This window comes from Aythya fuligula, chromosome 9 (assembly GCF_009819795.1).
Source record: "Aythya fuligula isolate bAytFul2 chromosome 9, bAytFul2.pri, whole genome shotgun sequence".
In the NCBI taxonomy this organism is placed as follows: domain Eukaryota; kingdom Metazoa; phylum Chordata; class Aves; order Anseriformes; family Anatidae; genus Aythya; species Aythya fuligula.
Window position 1 is genome coordinate 6,985,725 of NC_045567.1, and position 20,637 is coordinate 7,006,361.

Sequence of the window (20,637 nt, forward strand, 5' to 3'; positions counted from 1 at the left end):
AAAAAGGTAGGTTTATTTACAGTAGAGAAAATACTTCATGTTTGCGTCTTTTGTAATGTACCAGCATGACCTGAAAAGATTTGCTTTCAGTAATAAAAAGACAAAAAAAAAACCAACAACACACTAGATGAACAAATACACCTATATAGAAACAAATTTATAAAAGAATTAAAGAATGTCAGATTCTAAATTGCTGTTTTTAAGTTGCCCTAATGTTTGCTGTGATAACAACAATGATAATAACTAGGAACAACAGAGACTTTAAAAATAATTTAAGTCCAGTTTTAAAACTGAAATTGACATTTACATATCTACTTTTAATTTTAGATCTCTCTTTTTTTTTTTTTTTTTCCTGAACAGAAAGATTTGCTAACAAATGTGCTGATAGCAAGCATCATGAAGGGCCTGCTTCTTGCCATTAACAAAAAAATTAACACCAGGAAATGATGTAGGGTACTAGGATGCTAGGAAATGATCTAACATAAATCTTTCTGTTCTGGTTAGATGGTACATAAACAGAAATTTTAGTTCATTTTATATGATCTTTATTCCTGCAGATAAATTTTTATGTATCTGGGCTCAATTCTGCAAATATTCTTTTAATTCATGTAAGAGACCAGTACAAAAATCAAATAGGACTACACATATAAGAAAACTTGTGTATTGCCAGTCTTAACAACAACAATAAAGAGCATAAGGATCTCAAATTTTAAAATATATTTAGGGTTTTTTCATTTACTTTCCAGTTATTAAACAACAGTGACCAGTTGAGGTCCATCTTTCCTTACAGCTATCAGATGCTGAAGCTGTAATTAAAAAACAAACAAACAAAACCAAACCAAAACAAAACACTGATGATAAATTAAAAACAAAACAAAACAACAACAAAAAAAAAAACAATACATTTTCTATATTCTAAGACCAGTTTCTAATAAACAGAAACTATTGAGGGAGGTAGATACCCTCAAAATCGCTTAGGTTATTCTTTGTGGGATCAGCTACCATTCATGAGTGCTCAAGAACATCCTATTGTGACACGACTGATTGCTTGTTTCTTTGGGAGAGAAGAAAAGAGTAAGTAACTCATTTGAAGTAGCAAATTACAAATGCTAAAGTCAGCGATGAAGTAATAAAGAAAAGGAACTACTTGGGAAAGGAGCAGAAAAGCCACTAGGCAGCATTCACTTCCATGCCATTTGTTGTTTTTTTTTTTTTTTTTTATATGCATTAGAACAGTTATCCTAGCTAGTGCTGCATCATTTGGTATGCAGAGCATTTGAAGATACAAAGACTATTAAGGAAAGGGGACAGAAAACACACCACACAGACTTACCAACACATTTTACGTAGCCTTTTTTTTTTCCTTTAAACAGTGTATAAGAAAAATATGCTGTGTTACCATAACAAACTAAAATACTCTCTCAACCTCTTAGGATTTTTTTTTTTCTCTTCTCTTCTTTTGGTTCCAGGTAGGTTTTATTTGTTCTTGTTCTACTCTATAAAACCTTTTGTCAACAAAAATGGCTTCAGGAAGAAGAAATGCAGGCGAATTATGAGCACAAGAGGGCTGACAGATGTATGTTTCTCTTGTGCCACTCATGGGTGGTAAGTGTACAGAAGAAACAGGGCATAATGTTTTACAGAATTAAGCCATACAGGAATTCCAGCTGGCATTCAATAAAGCAAAAGGGAACTTTTTCTTCATGTAAAAATCATTGTTTAAATCCCAACTGTACATACCTGTGGAATAATGGGGTCACTTATTTTCCTCTACTTCAGTAAGATACTGCAGCAAGCTAATGATTTTACAAGACAGACAGTTAAAGTATTGATTTGCTGCAAATTGTTCAATCCATAACTAATGAGCAACTCTACAGGTTTTCAGTATATCAATTCCATTAGAATTTACAGTTTCTGTAAGATCATATTAATTTGTGGATATACAATGGTTTATTTTATTTTTTGTAACCTTCAGCATCCCCTTGTTGCTGGTTTGTTGCTTTTTTTTTTTTTTTTTTAAACTTTCTTAAGCCTCTATGGGCAAATTGGATAAAGTCCCTGTCTTCAGGGTTCTGACAGCATTCCTGAAAAATACACTGTCCATTTTTACATAGGTGCACATGCATCCCAGGTCAAGTCCTAAATATTCCCTTGTAGAAGACAGTTAATATCCAAGACGGCAGGAAGAGACGACAAATGGAATACAGTCTCTGTCACCTGTAGCACTAAAACTGTCCTAATTTGAAATAGAATTATATTTTTACACCTGTAAAAGTGTGAAGCCAAATGGCTGCTGTGTTATTTGGACCCATATAGATAAATCTTCATAACAAGCTGAAATCTCTCCTGTATGAAAAAAATAGCAAAGGCAAAAACCGCTATGGATTGAGTGACAGGACTTTCGTCAGAGGCCTGTGGTACAGAAACAAGAAATTGAAGCCTATACTTGCTAACAGATCACGTTCTACATTACTCTATTACTGGTGATGCCAGTATTTTTGCACCATGCGTTCTCCAAGCTTTGTAGGAAAAGGGTCAGTTCTATCACCAATTACTACAACATCATTTTAGGCAAAACAACAGTTATAGGCAAGCAGAAGTTCAAATCCTGTCAATGAATTCATAGACTCTGAAAAGCATTGTATTGGTGGTTACAAAAGGAGCAATGTGGCCAGAGTATGTACGTTAGTATGGCAGTGTTGAATCATCCCACTCCAACTGCTCTTGCCTGGTGGCATTCTGTTTGTCTCCCTTTTGAACAATCACTTCTTCCTCTTCCTCCTCCTCCTCCTCTTCACTTTCATCGGATTCAGCACTGGTCGTGTCTTCCTCTTCATCTTCTATGTCTTCTTCCTCCTCACTCTCCTCTTCTGCCTGGTGAGGCTTTTCATATTTCTATAACATATTCAAAGAAATGGAAGAGACAGTAGAAGAAAAGAGCTATTCTTGCTAGCCAGTGGCTACAAGAATGTGAACCCTTACTCCATATCATTTAGAAATGTTTGCATGCTGGGAAAATCTGTTTTCCACCATTTGTGGGTATTAGACATCAAATGAATACCATTCAGTAGCAAATACTCAAAACCTATTGTAACAGGAATGGAATATTAATAAGTGATACCTTTGGCAGTCAAGTGATAATAATCACTTAATAATAATAATAATCACTTAACAATCACTTATAATAATAATAATACTATAATAATAATCACTTACAATAATAATAATCACTTAATAATCAAAAGGGATACCTTTGGCAGTCAAGCTGCCAAAATTTAACCCGTCAGTGTCAGTTTCTTTGACTTGATGATCATTTCTCCTTCTTTAAGTGTATTAGTGTTTACAGTTAAAAAGGTTAAAAACAATTTAACTCCATCATCTTGGGTGCCTGGTGTGCAAAGGTGGATGGCGAAGTGGTGGTGTACCCAGGAATTCTGCACAATCCTATTTAGCAATTACTTATGAAAACAAATATTACCATGGTGTGCAGAGTTCAAAACTAAGCTGGGATCCTCAGTGTGTGTACACACAACTATTCTGCCAAGCCTAAATAAATGTCCTCTGAAGTAGGCTTTAAACTTACTGCTAAGCAAGCTACCGGTCCAGACAGTATCTCCTGGTATTATCATAATATAATAATATGCTTCAGTGATGTACCTCCATGGGGTTGACAGTAATAGTCAGAGCAGAATCATCCCAATCCATTTCATTTTCTTTACTTCCTTCATTGTCTGTAGAGCTGTGCTGATGAGCTGTCCGAATTCTATAGATCCCCAAGGCTATGATGACAATAAGTATGCTCACACAGATCACAATAACAACAGTAGCCACACTTGGAATAACTGGAACAAAAAGTGGAAAAGCAATAGGCTTATATCTATGGACCAAATTGCCTGCAAAACACTAAACACATTGTCTATTTTTTTTTCCTTCTCAGCACCTGTTCCTTTGGCTTGAGACTCTGTCCATCTTTCTGACATCTGCTTAGGACTACAGAAAGTAGTGACATATGCCCACCTCCTAGGGGATAGCATACATGAACAGCATTTGCAGACACCTACTAATGAGTATTACAAACCTTTACTAAAAAGTGATCATGCCTAATGTTTACTTTTTGAGCCACTTCATTATAGATGACAAGCAGTCAATCAGTTCAGTATCAGTTTCAGAACAAGTGTCTTTGCAGTTGGGGTCAATTAACTCTACGTTGTCTCCTTCTGATTATAGGTAACTGAAGCATTAACATCACTTGTGAGAAAAAGTGTATCTCCAAGTTTTTATTTTAGAAGGTTTCAATCACTTCAATCACTTCAAGACACTTCAATCCCCCCAAACTAAAATAAAGCATTGCCACTCTGTTTCCATGCATTACAGCCTTGCTGGGAGACTCTTGAGGATTCAAGATATTTTTCCTCACTGTTCTGTTGCATTCTGAGAAGCCTGTGTCTTCAGCTAGACACAGGAAGGCATCTCTCTGAACTATTCTTATGTTATCAGCTTCATAACTGTATGTGTTAGTGGAGAAGTGCTGCCACTTTTATGTACCTTTGCTACCTAGGCACTGAAGTTCCAGGAGCTACAGTAATTCTGTACCCCATTTTGGTGCCTTGCCTGTAGGAATGCTGAAATCAAAACAAGTAAAAAAAGAACTAGTTTCAAAATTCATTTTGCAATAGCAGAATATCCATACAAGTTTACAGAAAAAATCAGTAATTTTCTAACCATAACTATCTGTAAGTACTTATGATTACCTGCCCTTTACATCAGCTTTACTTCCTTACACATGTATCATTAAGCTAAAAGTATGTCAGAATCCAGCATTGAAACAGATAGCTTTGGCCTGGGTTTAACTTCACTGAAAAGGTAGGGCAGATATTTTAACTTAGACAGCCCAAAAATTCAGTTCAAATTCTGTATTTAGTGTATACTAATGCTCCCTGTGCATGCCTAGGAGCAATTCTGCATAGAGCTCCAGACCAAGGCCTGGACAGCAGCTAGCAGAAGCACTGCACCAGTTATTGCTTATATATATGTATATTTAGTTATATTTATACTTATATTTATATATAAATTACTTCTATTTGCCTAGGAACAGATGGACAAAAATTAATATGCCATAGAAATACAGATGTATAAGGACAATATAAGCATAAATGTTACCTGTCATACCATTCAATACTAGAAACAAGACACTTTGTTAACTAGGTGGGTCAGACTACATAACCTTCAACGTAGACTTAAAAATGGAAAACAGTTTTTAATTCCAAAGCACCTCCTTAGGAGGAGAGACTTCAATGTTGCCATCTGTCATAGCTGTGCAATAATCAGGGTGAGGTTTCACAAAGTGTAACTATGGACTTCAGAGCTTAATTTGTTGACTAGTTTGAATCACAAGGGAAATACTGATGTACCAGCATCATTATGAGCAGACTGAAAAGGCATCACATACCTGAGTTGTGAACAGTACTTATGCTTCCCTCTGGATGGTGGACAGACTGGAGAAACTGCGGCTGTACTATCATATGGTTTACATGATCCATAAAGTTGGAGTTTGAGCTGTGTAGAATATTAACCTGGCACAAGTGAAGAATAAGTGATCAGATACTAAAAGGAAGAGCTCTGTATTCCAAGACAGCTGGCTCCATAATACATTATATTGTACTAAGAGATTCATCAGCAGATAGGAACATTATTATATATCCCTTAAAGGTCAAATTTATTCTTTTAAACCAGAGAAAAATACTCAGGTTAGCATATTTCTGATTTCTAGCATTAGTGGTCCTTCAGTTGGAGACTTTGAAGTGGCACGGAAAAGGAATCTCTTTTTTGATTTTCCTGTATGGATAAGTAGTTGGTTTTTTTTTTTTGTTTGTTTGTTTTTGTCTGTGTTGATCACCTTTTAGATGTTCCCTGAAAGTTAGTGGGAGATTTGTCACTAAGGATACTGACAGACAATATATCAAACCTGTTGAGATTAAAACCAAAGACAGAACTAAAAGAGGTTTCAGCTATTCCTGCGTCCCTACTTTCAGAGAGTAACTTTCTTTGAAGGTACCGTCCATTCTCCTCTGTCCTACTCATTGTTACATTATAAGCACAAACCCTGAAGTCATCGTCAGGGCTGCAGAATGCTAAAGTAAGAAGAGATTTCACTAGGACTTAAGTATGCACAGACCTTCAAAACCAATTGTTAAATTTTAGGTTGCTTGGTACCTGGGTTACAGGCTAGGTAACAGATTTATTCAGGCTAGGTACATGATTCCTGCTAAGATGCATCAGCAGCAACTCTCTGTCACTGGAGCCATTGTGACGCACTGGACTTAGTATCAGCAAAAAATAAGCTCAAAAGTGCTAGTCAAATTTTCCTTTGGCAACTGACCATGTCTAGGTAGTACGAACGACGAAGTCTATCCTAAGCATTCATTACCTGTATATTGACTTTCCTTCTCAAAGGAACCTGAAATCATGTAAGTTACCAGGAATAATCTCCATCTAATGAAGAACAAATTATAAAGCTAATTATAAAGAGGTAGTGCTTGGCAAAAATGAAAAGGGTGAATACTTCAGGAAAGACAAGTGTAATGGGTTAAGTTAAAAAATAACTAATGTAAGAAAAATTATGAGGCTGTGATGATTTACTTCTAAGCAGGTGTACATATCTTCAAAACAAACACCCCCACCCCAAACAAAAAAACACCTGTAGGAGATTTCATGTGACAGTTAGGTTATGGAGAACCAATGATGATGACCTTATCCTCCATTCCAATTGAGAACAAGTAATTCTCTCTTAGTGGATTTCAAGAGACGCATCATCTTCTTCTCAAATATGCAGCTAACTAGACAAACCCACACTGAGGAGTGCTGACAAATGTCAACATCCTCTTTGTACAGAACTTAAAATGTTTCCTCTATATGATTATTGATAACAGAACATGTCACTCATTCTACAGATTTTAGAGAAACATCAGTGTCATTGACGATGAGGCTAGTGCTCAGCCGCAGAGATAGAAAAGAAAGGCTTAACTCAGTTATTGCTTACCTCCAAGTTGAATTCATTGCTGGTATAACGCCCATTTAGCTCAGAGCACTTTACTCTGAACTTTCTGTCAAAGGTGGCAGAAGTGTACCAGTTACGATATCGAATCTGCCGAAGAACCAGCTCATAGTTGTGCATGGAGTCCACACCTGAAATGGTGGCAGTGAAGAAATATTCACAAAATGCTGTGCAACAAATGCTCTGTGCAGTACAGGAGAAATCAAAAAGCCACAAAAAATACAAAATGGTCTGAAAATGGCAGTGAATCAAATATTCCCTAACAGCGAAACTGCTTTTGGAAAAGAATGTAGGTCCATAATGGAGAAGAACAAATGTATCCATAAAGAATTAGAATAAATTACTAAATACCTGAAATAAATAAATAAATAAAAGGCCAGTGAGTTACCAGCACTGAGTGGAGGAGCACTGAGGAATTCCCTTATCCATACATTCCACTGTTATGGTACGCCAGAACCCTCATACTTTTTTTTTTTCTTTTTTTTTTTTTTTTTTTCTTCTGTTTTTCTTTTTAGGGGAGTAACAGGAGGAGTGAAGAGATTAGGCAAAGCTGTGCTGTATTCATGGAGGACAATGGATAAACACACCAGACCCAGAGAGCAAGAAGTAACTATGCTTTTTGAGACACAATCTTTCCTGGAGTATTTTAAAGGTAGCACACCTCAGCTTTCTTTCAGATTAGTCCTTTCATTCCAAAGATTTACCTGTGGTGGGAAGAAATAAGGGAAGGCAAAGTCCATGAACATACCATAGATCGAATATCCTGCTGTGGAATTTGTAGCATCTAGATGTTTTCCTTGAAGCGCCACATGATCTAGTTCTAAACACTCTTGTTCAGGATCTAGTTCTGCACCACTGACCAAAATATCACAGAAATCCAAGTTGTGGAGCACTTCCTCTAATTCCACTGGCTTCTTGGCTGTGAACACATAGCATATACCAAGAAAAAAAAAAAAAAAGAAAAAAAAAAAGGAAACGAAGAAACTAAGAGAAATGCTCACAGAATCCCAGAACAGCTCATTCATTTTATGTGCTTTGCATTGGGGCTTTCAGTTTTTGCAAAGATGGCTGAATTTTCTTTACTCAAATTAAAAACAGTGTACTTGAAGCAAATCAAAAGAGAAGTGTTGTGACTGTTGAAATGCTGTCATGATGAAGGCCTACAAATAAATACTGAGATAAAAGATAAATTGCTCTTATAATAAAAGGCATTCAAGAACCGTACTGTAAGCAGAAAACTGGTATTTGACCCTGGAAATAAATTCATGTTAACAATTCTGATTTTTCGGTACAGTATTGATCCCAGATTGGTACTATACATTCCTTCTTTTTTTTTTTTTTTTTTTTTTCAAGGAAAGTTGAACTGGAAAAATATGTCACAAATACATCAATGTTTTGACGACTTGCTCAGTTATTCTATGACCCATAAAAAATTTGCACTGTAGCAAGAACACTATGCCATCAATCCAAGAACATGGTATTATCATAAATTGCAAGAGCCTGTGTGGTGTGACTTAGTGAACTTGAGTTCTGCACTGACTACTTCAGTAAGTATGACTTTAAAAAAAAAAAAAAAAAGTCTGCCCAAAAGAAAAGTACAATATCAATTTATTATTTTTATTCTGTGGTAAATGTAGCCCAAAGGGTCTGACAAGACTGTTTAACCAAGCTCTCTGAGGATACCATAGGCACAGAGACTGCAGTCTTGGAAATTAACACCCATTTTGTGACTTTCATTTTGGGGGAGGGTATGGGGAAGCAACACATAGCCAGAGAAGTCTTAGGCCCTGGATTCCCAACTCCTGATACAATGAATTTGGATATCTGAAATCTAGGTACAGCTGGAAACAGCTTTAACTTATGCCAAAAATGCAGAGCCATCTCAAATTTGCAGGATAGGCAAATCTGAATATTGCTAAGCCTGATGAGTTGGACTATTTCTTGAGACGTTACGACAGGCAAGAGCTGGGTTGCAGAGCAGCTTTGCTGCTCCTGCTACCACTGGGCAAACAGGAAAGGGAGGGATGGCACTTCTGGCTGCTGGCAGGTCATACTGATTTCTCTGCTGAGGCAGGACAAGCAGCAACACTTTGGCATTGCAGGGGTCCCCTGCAGGTAAAGAAGGCCTCAGAGCCATAGTCATGCTGCTGCCTGTGGCAACTGCCTGCTCTGCTTTTGATGAGCAACAAACCTAACTTGTCCTGCAACTGGGGAATACATGGTGACTAAATCAGCCTCCTCAGCCTTGCCATGTCATGTGCATCTCTCCTACGGTTATAATGATCAAGTTATGTAACTTCCCAGTAAGTGGAAAAATAGGCACAGCTAGATACAGGTGAAGATTTATGGCTGTCTTTGTTTTGTACTTTGGTCTGTCAGATAATATCGGGGCTGAGAAAAATAGGTCAAGCTGTATAATGCAGGAATGGAGAAGCAGAATTCAATAATCTTTTGCAAAACACAATTACTCCCCTAACCAATTATTATCTGTCCATTTTAACTACTCGTAGTGGATATAAACAAGAGGTGGCACATTAGGAGGTACCTGACTTCTAGGCAATTAAACAGTAGTTTAAGAAATGCTGCTATGTTCCATCTGAATGTGAGACTCAGGCTTTTTAGATTGCAAGGTAATTGCAACAGTAATTATAGCAAAAAATTTATTAGGAAAAATTGTGATATACAAGATTTAAAAACTATACTGAAGGGCAGTAGCTCCTAATTCACTGAGCAGTTTTGGAGCTGTCATAATATTTAAGGACATAGAGCATCATAAATGCAGTGCCTCTAAAGTGAAGGACAATGATCGCTCTTTTCTACAAAAGAACTAATTTTATATACCTTAATTGTATGCAGTTGATATTGTGATATAATGCACTTTCCAGCCTTCAGAGGACAGATGTATTTTAAGGCAAGCGATAAGCAGCATTATTACAGAGAATACCTTCAGGGAATCCATGCCCCTTCACTTGCACATCATTAATGATTTTATCTTTTCAAGAGATGTATATCTAGTAGCTCCTTATACTAGTCCAAGAAATACTGTTTAGAATGATGCCTCAGATTACTAAGCTTTTCATTTACTTTGCACAGAAACATCCAAAAGAACAATTCCTTTAGACAGATAAACCTTATTTATATATTTGAGTATTCACCTAGTGTCAAATAATACTACACACAATCTTCAACTATTAGAATAAACTGTCATCACAACATCTTTGCAAGTAATTACATTTCCATTATATAGGTGGGAAACTGAGGCACAAGATGACTACATTACTTAAGTATCACCCAAAAGTCAGCAGAAGGTCTGGAAATGTAAGAACAGACTAAAACAACAACCATAGTCAATTGCTGCTTTGCTCTGTATTAGTACAATTAATAAAATTCTATCACAAAATCTAATAAAAACACATTATTAAGCAGAGTATGTACAGAAGAGCAGAAACAAAGTAGTCCAAAGTACGTGACACTAAATGGGAAAGCTGACCTTTTTGAAGCACACCTTGATCTATCAAGCAAATAGGGATTTATTCACTTTTAAATCTAAGTGAATGTCTTCAGTACAGTGTTAATGTTGCCTAACATGGAATAACTTAATTTGTCTGAAAAGACTTTGTGGTACTTTTTTGCACTACTTTTTCAAAAAAGGAGGGGTTATGTTACACAGCAAATAATAACATTTAAAATGAATCCACAAACCTCCATCATTTTCTTTTAAGTCCACTGGATGCTCCATTTTAGTGACTGTGCTGACAATCCTTATGTCAGGTAACAGAGTAACACCTCTTTCACTTTCAAATTGTGCAGCTGGTCTAGCAAAGTGGTCCATCCCACTTATTGTAATCTTGGGCTCATTGGCCTGAAACACCATTACATACGCATCGATATCTGGGATACTAATGCAGATATCTTCACCAAAACATCTGAAAAATACATTATTCATTAACTGCATGTAACACATTACATATCAAAGGTGTGTGACACTTCCACTGTCCAAAGCCCACTTGATGCATCTGATTCTTTTTTATTTTCTCACTTCAGTTTGTTCCATATTTTGACAATGCCACACATAAGGACATGCATCTGTATGACCACACACACAGGCTAGCAGTGACAGTAACAGCTCTATTCCTCTCATCCCCTCCTACATTCACAACTACTGAATTTATGTAGGGATAGCATAACAATTAGCATCGTGTCAAACTTGATCTTTAGTAAGGTCACTATGAGAATAGTATTTTGATATTTAACTGACATTTTACAATACTTTGTGCATGGATAAAATAATAATAGTTAGAGGATGACAACTAAGTGTAGTAAACCTAATATTCAATTCTTACAGTCATATCTAATGAACGTGATGGGGTTATCTTGTCACAAGTGAGTAAAAGGGCCTAACTATCCATTTAAATCGGACCCATCATGAATTATTTCTGGCATTCCCTAGTATTTAGAGGGGCCTACATTAACATTTCTATTTGAATCAGCACTGTGCTTTTGAAGTCGACCTCCTGACACTCTACCTTACAGCAAGCATCTTGGCACATACCATGGAACAGCCTTGGAGTGTGCAAACTGATCTCCTTCCAGTGAGACTAAATTGGAAGATGCTCTCCAAGTGTGGTCAACCCACAGCACTAAACTAAACCTAGTACTGTACACAGGGTGGATGAGGGATCCTAGCACTAACCTTTTTACTCTCAAAATCTGCTCTCACTGCTCTGCACAACTTGCTGTAACAGAGAGGTACCCCTTAGGATGCTCAGGAGTGGCAGATGGTTCTTTCTTTATACAGAACTGTAAACATTATAGTGTAGAATCTTTCAATATTATTGCACAACAATGGAAGGAAACAGATTTCTATTTAACGCCAGTACCTTGGTAATGACAGCCATATAAGAATATAAACAAAGACGATTTCAAGCATACTTCAGAATGTAACTGTTCCTGCAGCCATATAGTCTGTTAGAAGTAATAAGCCTCATTTAAAAAGCCATGGCTGTAAGTGTATCAGAAGACACTATAACTTTTTAAATGAACATTAAAATAAGAATGCAATAAATGCATATGCTGTCCAGTCAAGTCCAGACTGTGTGTTCCAGACTATAAACAGAATGCAAGTAAACTGCAGTCACAAGAGAAGTTTCTTGAAAGGAGAATAGCAATGCGAAACTACAAAACAAATAAACCTAAAAATAATGAAATTCATACTTTTTGTTCAATAACATAAAAGAATGATTTGGCAGTATAATTTAATCAAAATTATTCTTTTTACTTCCCCAAAGAAAAAAAAAATAATTAAAATTATTCCTAATCTAATCAGTTTAGCTGAAGTACAACTTACTGGACTGTAGATGAGACTTTGAGACGTCGTACGCCTGCAGTAGGAAACTGTCTAGAGTTGATGTATGAGACCTTTCGGAGAGCTTGATTTATATTCTCAATGTCATCTCCTTCCATGACGAGGACTGACTGGGAAGGGTTGAAGTGATACTGGGGGAAATGCATACAATTAGTATTTAAGGTATCAGGTACAGAGTACAAAATAAGACATTTTAAAGTAATGTTGCACAGACATAAGTTTAAAATCTAATGATTTAAGAAAAAAAAATCTTAGTGGCTATTGTTGGCTGAATCCATATGTTGTTCCTTCCAAAATGTCTCATGTCAGTCATCTATTTCATATCTTAATAATTACTGTTATAATTACTTTTATAGTAAATTAATCCAGATATTGTAATTTTTCCCAGTCTTATCAACTTTGGTGATACTATTTCTGCAAATGTAAAGTTCAAAACTTTTACTGCCATCATTATTATTACTGGTTATTTTTTTGTTCACATTCCTCATATAAAAATATTCACTTCAACAAGAGTAGTATGCAGAAACATGTTTTTCCTGCTTTCTGTTTGTTTTTACTCTGGACTATCTTTCTGAGATATATTTCCACACAAATGAACAAAACAATTATGACATTATCCTCTTTGGTCTTCATTAATGTCAGACAGAATAAAGGGGATTCTCCTGTCTTTTTCTCATGATCAATGAGTGTCATGATATAAGATGTAACTGCTGCTTGCACAAAGCCAGCTGCTCCTCTAAGCCAACAACCCTTGCAAAGACGGTGGCTGTTCTTGTAGCCCTGACTGTCCCCTGTCCATTGCACTGAACATAAAACAGTCTTGCTGATGAAGAAAGTTTGCTACTATATCTGCATAGCAAATGTTTGATTTTATCTTCACCATAATTCATCTTGATTTCTTTTTATTTTTTTGTCTTTTAATTGGTTCAGCAAAGTATCTGCATTGCAGAGAAAAGCAGATTAGCCCCCTTGATTTTGTACCATACTACTGATAGCACAGAACATAAAGAAATGCACAGAACACAAATAAATCCACCCTTCTCTCACACTGAAAAGCTGGATATTGATTATATGAGCATATTCTCTAATATACAGACAACGTCTCTCTACGTTTCCTTAAAATGAGAGGTTAAAAAGCAAAAGAGCAAATAAATAAACTGTGAAGAACAAAATGAAACATGGGGTTCTCTGCTGAGAACACTGGGGACTGGATTGAAAGCTTGTGCAGAAAGGTCTGATGCACTGAAGGGTATTTTTTAACAAAGAGGACTAACATGAGTCACAGCCTGCATACACTTCTCTTTTCCATCTGTAAGCTAGCAATAGTACAAAATAAAATTAGCAGAAGGGGACTCTAGCTAGCTAGTTAACTTAATAGCTCAGCTGCCAGAACAGCTGGAATGCTGCCAAAGGGACTGGAGAAAACCCTAGTCTGAGCCATTTTTGTCTTTCTCATTAAAAAAGGCTAAAAATAGTGACGGTTTAGACAGTGTCTCTGAGAGCTGTTACAGATCTCTAAAAGTTAGCCTGCAGACAGAAAAAGCCCAACACTGCTGTGTCAGGAACTGTATTACAGCTACATTGCTCTTTCCTAGGTGGCTGAAAGGTGAAGCTTCATGTGTCCGAAGTGTCCAGCAGAAATGTCTCCCAGCATCAGTTTGCCAACATTTAATCAGGTAAGTGCCATGTAAATGGTCACACAGAAACTATCAGCTGTGCAACTGTGACACATGTCTGTGTGAGATCAGTTATTTTATTTTTGTCATGAGAAACTCTTTATTAATTTTCAGTTGAAGGTCAGGTGCTAACTGTTCCACTTTCATCTGAGCTTCTTTTTGTAAGCCCCAATAAGAAACCCTGCCATTATCCATCTCTGACTGCTCCTTTTGTTTTTGCCTCCTGCTGTTACACAGACTGTTGATCTGTCTGAGAAGGTAGAAATGAAAGCAACTTTAAAGAATGATGTAACTTTAAAGAAATATTAATAAAATGAAAATGTTTTGAAGTTTGGTGGAAAACAGAAAAGGAGGGGGGGGGGGGGAACAATCCCTCATCTTAGTTTTTGCCACCCCATTGCTAGTACAGTAAGAAAACTGATCACCTGTGCTAGAGCAGCAATGGGGGAGGTATAAAGGGTTTTTCCAAGCCCATGAAAAAAACAGATTACTCAAATACTGTCAAATTTCATCATGTGACAATAGGAGAGGTATTATGATGTTTTTAAATACCAAGCACCAATTATGCACTTCTTTAATTCAAGTAAGACCCAGCAAAGAACTTACTGGTATTAATATACAAATTCCTAAAAACCCTAGCCACTCATTGTATGCATCATCCTTTTAAAACAGCTTTTACTCATAAGTGTGTAATTTTTCTAGGAGTGGCAACCATGTGAAGTTCGTAATAACGTCCTAGGTACGATAAAGATAAAGAAATAATTCAGGGGTATATGTAAAGGCTGGAGCTAATAAAGCCCCATAACTTTTCACTTTCAGTTTACATTTTTACCCTTGTTTTCAGAAACACCAGTTATACTATACCACAGTAATTTATCACCTAGACAAGTATCGAGTGTGTGTTAGGTCAGTCTCCTAAATGGTACAATGAAAAGGTTCAGCTAATAAAATGTAGTACGTGGCCCTTCCACTGCATAATCTAGCTCAAGTGCTGTAGCACCAACCTCCTCTCCCCTGAAAAACGTAACACCAAATATCCTGTGTTGTTTCGCAGACTACATAGTCTGCATACAAAGTATCTTCCCACTTATTTGAATCTGAAGATCAACTCATTTGGAAGATGGTATTGTAATTTGTGTACTAGGAAATAGCTTAACTGTGTGTTTACACTTAGGGCAGAAGAATACCTGTCATCTAATAAAAGTATCAGTGCAGAACAAGTTAAAATGCACTTCATGTAAGCATTCTAGAAGTTATACTGAAGATTCTACAAGTGTATCCAAAAGAACAGAAGTTGTCTTTATGAATGCAAAGCAATCTGGTCACCCACTGTGTCTACTGAAACGGCATTTCCCTCTACATGTTGTTCTCCAGTCTTAGAAAAAGTGTTACAATAAAGATAGTCACATACATAACGTGGATGGATAATATTTGTAAGCAAATGTAAAATTTGAAGTTCTTGACTTTTTGTTGTCCAGTTTTCATGTCTCAAAACATTGTTTTCCTCTTGGAATACACTCAGAATTTTTCAGTCCTTCTGCATTGGGACTTCTTTCTGAGCTGCCTCTAGATGAAAGATACTCTACTCACATTTTCCATTGCTTTAAAGCAATTCAAAATTCAGTAATTCTTTGAAACAATGTCTGTTTCTGTAAAACTACCAAAATGAGCATGAGAACATGATCTGGCAATTCTTACAGACTGTGAAATATCAGCAGCAGCCTACGTTCTGAGCGTCTACCTTTGCAATATCAGAAACATTTTTCTTTGCAATGTCACAGCTCTTCTACCATTCCCCTTTTTCTTTGCATGACTTTATGGGAAATTACATTGCTTTTGGGAGCACATTTGTACTGTGTGTACTCTACCTTGGGCTCTCCACTTCATAAATCAGCTCTACATTTTTATCAAAGATGATGTCAGTTCATCCCTTACCTTTATTCCTTGGCCAAGACTCTCAAGTGAATTAATATCCAGACCTTCCTTGCAGGCCTGCAAACAGGAAATCACTTTCTGGCTCTCAATTTTGCCTGGGCGGATAGTTAGACTGGCTAGGCTGCCGTGGAAATACTGAGCAAACCTGGGCTTGGTGACTTCACCTCCTGCAAGAAAGAGAATATAAAATGATTATTGATACCAATACACAAAACATGCACCTAATAATTCACTTTGTTTTAATGTATGTTTAAAGAGTTGAAACCCATTTTAGCCAAGTACTTTTGAAATTCCATTTATTGTAGTAAGTAGAATCACTTTGTGGGTTGTTGGATAGTAGCTAGTAGCAGCCTGCCTTTAAGATGATCGTCAGTGTTTTCCCAGTATTGTATTCATGTATTTACAAAGTTGTGATAAAATACTCTGAGATGAAAGATGAATTCCCAAATCTGTGTCCAAGGAAGCATTTACAAAAATGAATTGATGAGATTATTGGAGTGATCAAACATGATTAAAAAAAAAAAAAAGTTTAAGGTCTAATGTTTATGCAGAAACTGCACTTCCAAGTTTTCTACTGCAAAATTTCTTACACAGCTTTTTAATTTCTCCTCCAAAAACATACTACCTGACACTTAGATGTGCTAAGAGTCATGTAAGCAAACTGTCAGACTCTCTGCAAACTATTGTCTCTAAGGATATGGTATAAATTCATAGCAGTGACTCCACACCAAGACATACCTTGATGCTAAAAGGCGTATAGTACCTTACCCAAACCAGCTTACTAGGTGCTAGATCAGGTCCCATCAGTGTATGTTGCATTAGTCCCTATAGCTGTATTCTATTCAGCCTCACCCTATGCAGATTCAAAGGAAGATTGATCTTTAGGAGTTGTCAATAAAATGTGATTATATACTGCCTGCACCAGTGATCATAACATCTAAATTACTCTTGGGATATTTAGTGATTTACTCATCCTCCTCTAGGAGAATTTTTTAGAGCTTGTCTTTCCTGCAAGTGCTAGCTGAATCAGTACGTGTGAATTACTGCCTGCCTTGCGTGAGAGGACCAAGAAAGCCACGCAACAGTGAAGCCAGGCAGACTAATGGGATTAGTAGCTGATAAGATGCTATAATTGGTAGATAACTCATCTCTACAGTGTTTGTAGCTTTAGTGTCAAATAACCTATGCATGTGGATACCATGCAAAACAGCTCAACCTTGAACTTTAACTTGGGAATGTGTGTGGAATGGGGTTAGGAGTAGGGGATAAAATGTCAAGTTCACTTTAGGTTGATGTTGCTACCTAAAAGCCTGAAAACCATCTCTTTTAGTCTGTATATTATAAGCACAATGACGAAGGCTCAAGTTATGTTATAGAGTAAGGAAAATCTGCACTGGTGTACTGAGAGAAAAGTAGATGTCTAGGCTTCTGTCCTTTTATGTTAACATTGCAGCACAAACTGCCTCTCTTTTTACCCCAAAGAAAGATCCTCAAAGAGAGATTATTCTTTTCTACTTTTTCATTCGTCCATTAATTATACAAAAAAAACTTTCTCGGGGCAGAATTTTGTAGAACTTTCATAGAAGCGTTCATGTCTGCAACAGCTGAAGTGCAGGATATGTTCATACTGTAATTTAGGCCTTTCTGATACTTACCCAAGACAATTATTTGGTAAATAGGTAGTGTACTACAGGGACATTAGATGTTGTTATATTTATGTATTTGCATTGACTTTAAAAGTATATATTGCTACTAATACAACAGCAATTTTTCTGAACTGAAAAAGGTAAGACAAATCGGTTTTTTTTGTTTGTTTGTTTTTGTTTTTTGTTTCTTTTTTGTTTTGTTTTGTTTTTTAAAAAAGGAAGAAAAAAAAAAAAAGCCACCCTCTCCCTGAGAAGGAGACAAAAACAGATGAGACCTTACAGAAGAAGGGAATCACATTGTGCTTTGAAGCTTCGTATTCTCATCTCCCTAACAGAATTCTGAAGACAGAAAATTCCAAGGCTAAAACACCAACACTAATCCTGGAGCTTTGAAATTCAGAAACCTGCAGTAAGTCTGCCAGCAGATCTTAATAGTTCTGACGAGACACAAAATGAGAATCAGTCTCAGATAAGCTAATGTATTTAAACATGAAACTAGCTCATTAAAATGTATGAAGGTATATACAAGAAGCTAGAACAAAGAATTAGGTGCTGTGGCTACGCTTGACAGTAGCAAGCAGTGTAAAACAGCTGAAGTGAGCCTATAGAGCAGCATGATTGGTACTTACAGCCATGTATAGAAATTTCATAGAGTCATAGAATAGCCCAAATTGGAAGGGACCCATAAGGATCATCAAGTCCAACTCCTGGCACTGCACAGGTCTACCCAAAAGTTCAGGTTTGGAATTTTTGGAAGTTGTTTCTTTACTGTAGACTAACTCTTCTCAGGTGCCATCAACAAAACATTTACTTGCCATTCAAACGTAATAGATGCATGGCTGGAGCACAAAGCCAGTTTAGCTTCATCTAGAAGGAATTCAGTTCATGTGCTCTGACACTGGTCCGCAGTGTGGACAACAGCAGCAGAGTGGGGATGACCAGGAGATTGTTAGAAGTGCAGTCCTGGTCCAAGCTGACACACTGATGTGGATGCACAAACACAGCAGCTCTGTAAGTGACTATCTTCAGTAGAAAAATAGCTGAGAGTAGCTACTGTCTTGTGCCAGTCAAGAAAATCTACAAAACTATGCCCACAGTTACAGCAGGGTGATTCAGGATGGAACAACTGCACCGTAACAACTGATAGCAGGGTCTGAAGACACACTGGGGGATGATGATACAGGCTGTCCCCTAGACCCAAGACAAGAGCAGCTGTAGTTACCCATTTTTGAAAGTTGCCGTAGATATTCTAACCTCTTCTGAAGACAGAGGCTCCTCAAGCAATCCTCTCCATTGATCACAGCTCTTTATAGAGTTGAAAGTTTATTCCTAATAAGGAATGTGAGCTGTCAAAATATTACCCTTTTCCTTTGCCGGGCTAACCAAAACCTTTATGTCTTTCTACCTAAGACTGTAGACTCTGATCATCCTTATTGCTGTCCCTGGAACTCCTGATATTATCTGAAGTACAAATTACAGCCCTAGAGGTCTTCTGAATGTTATGTGTGTCTTACATAGGACATCCCTGCTAATTCAGGACGGCATGAATACTAGCTTTCTCCACATGAATAAACAAGAGCAATTTTATATGCACACTTACTATCTGACACTTTATTAGAAAGAATAGACTGCCAAATAAGTGTTCCATAAGCACCTTTTGCCAGAGTTAAAGACAAAATGATATACCTGCCAATTTTATCCTCTAAGGTGAACAGAAGTCATATCTGATTCTTATCACAGTGCTTGCAATTGTAGTGTGTAGACAATTGCATATACTTCTGCCTCAGCATTTCAGAATCTTCTCAGATCAATGGGTATGTTAGCTTGTTGATGTATTTCAATAGCCAGTAATTACTGGATTGTAAATGGACAAAGTCTGATGCCATAAAAGTGGGAAGCAAAAAAACGAAACTGTCAGTAAAACTGAAGAGATAGCCTAAAGCCAATCTGCTTCATTCCTGTACACCAGCTTTGATAAAAGGGATTATGGGGACAATAGTTCTCCATTCTCAAAAAAGATTGAGGAACAAAAAAAATGTTAGAATAAATTGAAAATCCTCAGCAACTGACTGTTTTACTTCTGTCTGTATCAGTGTTTTATTCATGCTTGGTTCTCCTACATTACCAAGTTTGCATGCCATTTTTCATTCTGCTTCAGCAGCCTAATATTCTTCATGTATGTGGCCTCAGCTTCTCAGTATGTTCAAATTTAGCCCAGGATGGCAAATCTCCAAGTCCTAGCCCCTCTAAAATTCTTATTTCCCAAAATTACAAGTGTGTAAGGATGTTTAATCTGGTATGAGAATGATAATTCTGTAGCACATTAAAGGACAGCGTACTTACAGCTAGTGCTAGAAGTAGCAACTTTTTTTACAGAATATTATCCAAATCCTTCTAAATACTGATGTTTTCAAGTATCATCCCTTGATCCTGAGCATGATACACTTCATGCCTATGCGGCTCCACAGGCAGCTGACAGGCAGCGCAGATGCACTGCCCTCACTGGGCAGGAGGAAGGCTGAGCTGCGCTCAGAGAACAAAGTGGTGCTCTGGTAATGGTGATCCTGAGGTAATCCAAGTGTCCTAAATTTGTTTCTCTTTCCTAATGTTCTGGTGCAGTAAAAGCTACAGTGTTTTGCAACACAGCATCTACAAGTTTCTACCCAGAGGTCAGCCCATCCTGTTAACCTAGATTGTCTCAGCAAGTTTTATGGGATTTTTTTGCTCTCAGAGTCTTTTTGTCATTTCTTATCAGTCCCATACAGCTCAATCAAACAAAAACACCATAAAGATGTTACAGTAGTATCAAGACCTTCATCATAAGAGAATATAAAACTTTACTCCTCAACTCCATTACATGTTGTGTTTCACTCAGCTCTATGTTTATTGATTATTATGGATTAATATGCTGTGAGTATTAATTCTTGGGGGGATAACTTAAGTAAGTTAAGACTTACTTAA

General features: G+C 36.9%; 1 protein-coding gene across 1 annotated transcript in view; it reads right to left on the reverse strand.

The window, feature by feature from the left end:
- Positions 1-2,000: 2,000 nt before the first annotated feature.
- Positions 2,001-20,637, reverse strand: part of CLSTN2 (calsyntenin 2) — a 276,895-nt gene continuing 258,258 nt past the window's right edge. Inside the window, exons 11-18 of the mRNA XM_032193232.1 lie at positions 16,031-16,197; positions 12,402-12,550; positions 10,757-10,980; positions 7,803-7,973; positions 7,040-7,185; positions 5,450-5,573; positions 3,658-3,842; positions 2,001-2,895 (exon numbers count right to left, since the gene is read on the reverse strand). Coding sequence (XP_032049123.1) covers positions 2,686-2,895; positions 3,658-3,842; positions 5,450-5,573; positions 7,040-7,185; positions 7,803-7,973; positions 10,757-10,980; positions 12,402-12,550; positions 16,031-16,197 — 1,376 coding nt within the window. The 3' untranslated portion in view covers positions 2,001-2,685. The remainder of the gene's footprint in view (positions 2,896-3,657; positions 3,843-5,449; positions 5,574-7,039; positions 7,186-7,802; positions 7,974-10,756; positions 10,981-12,401; positions 12,551-16,030; positions 16,198-20,637) is intronic.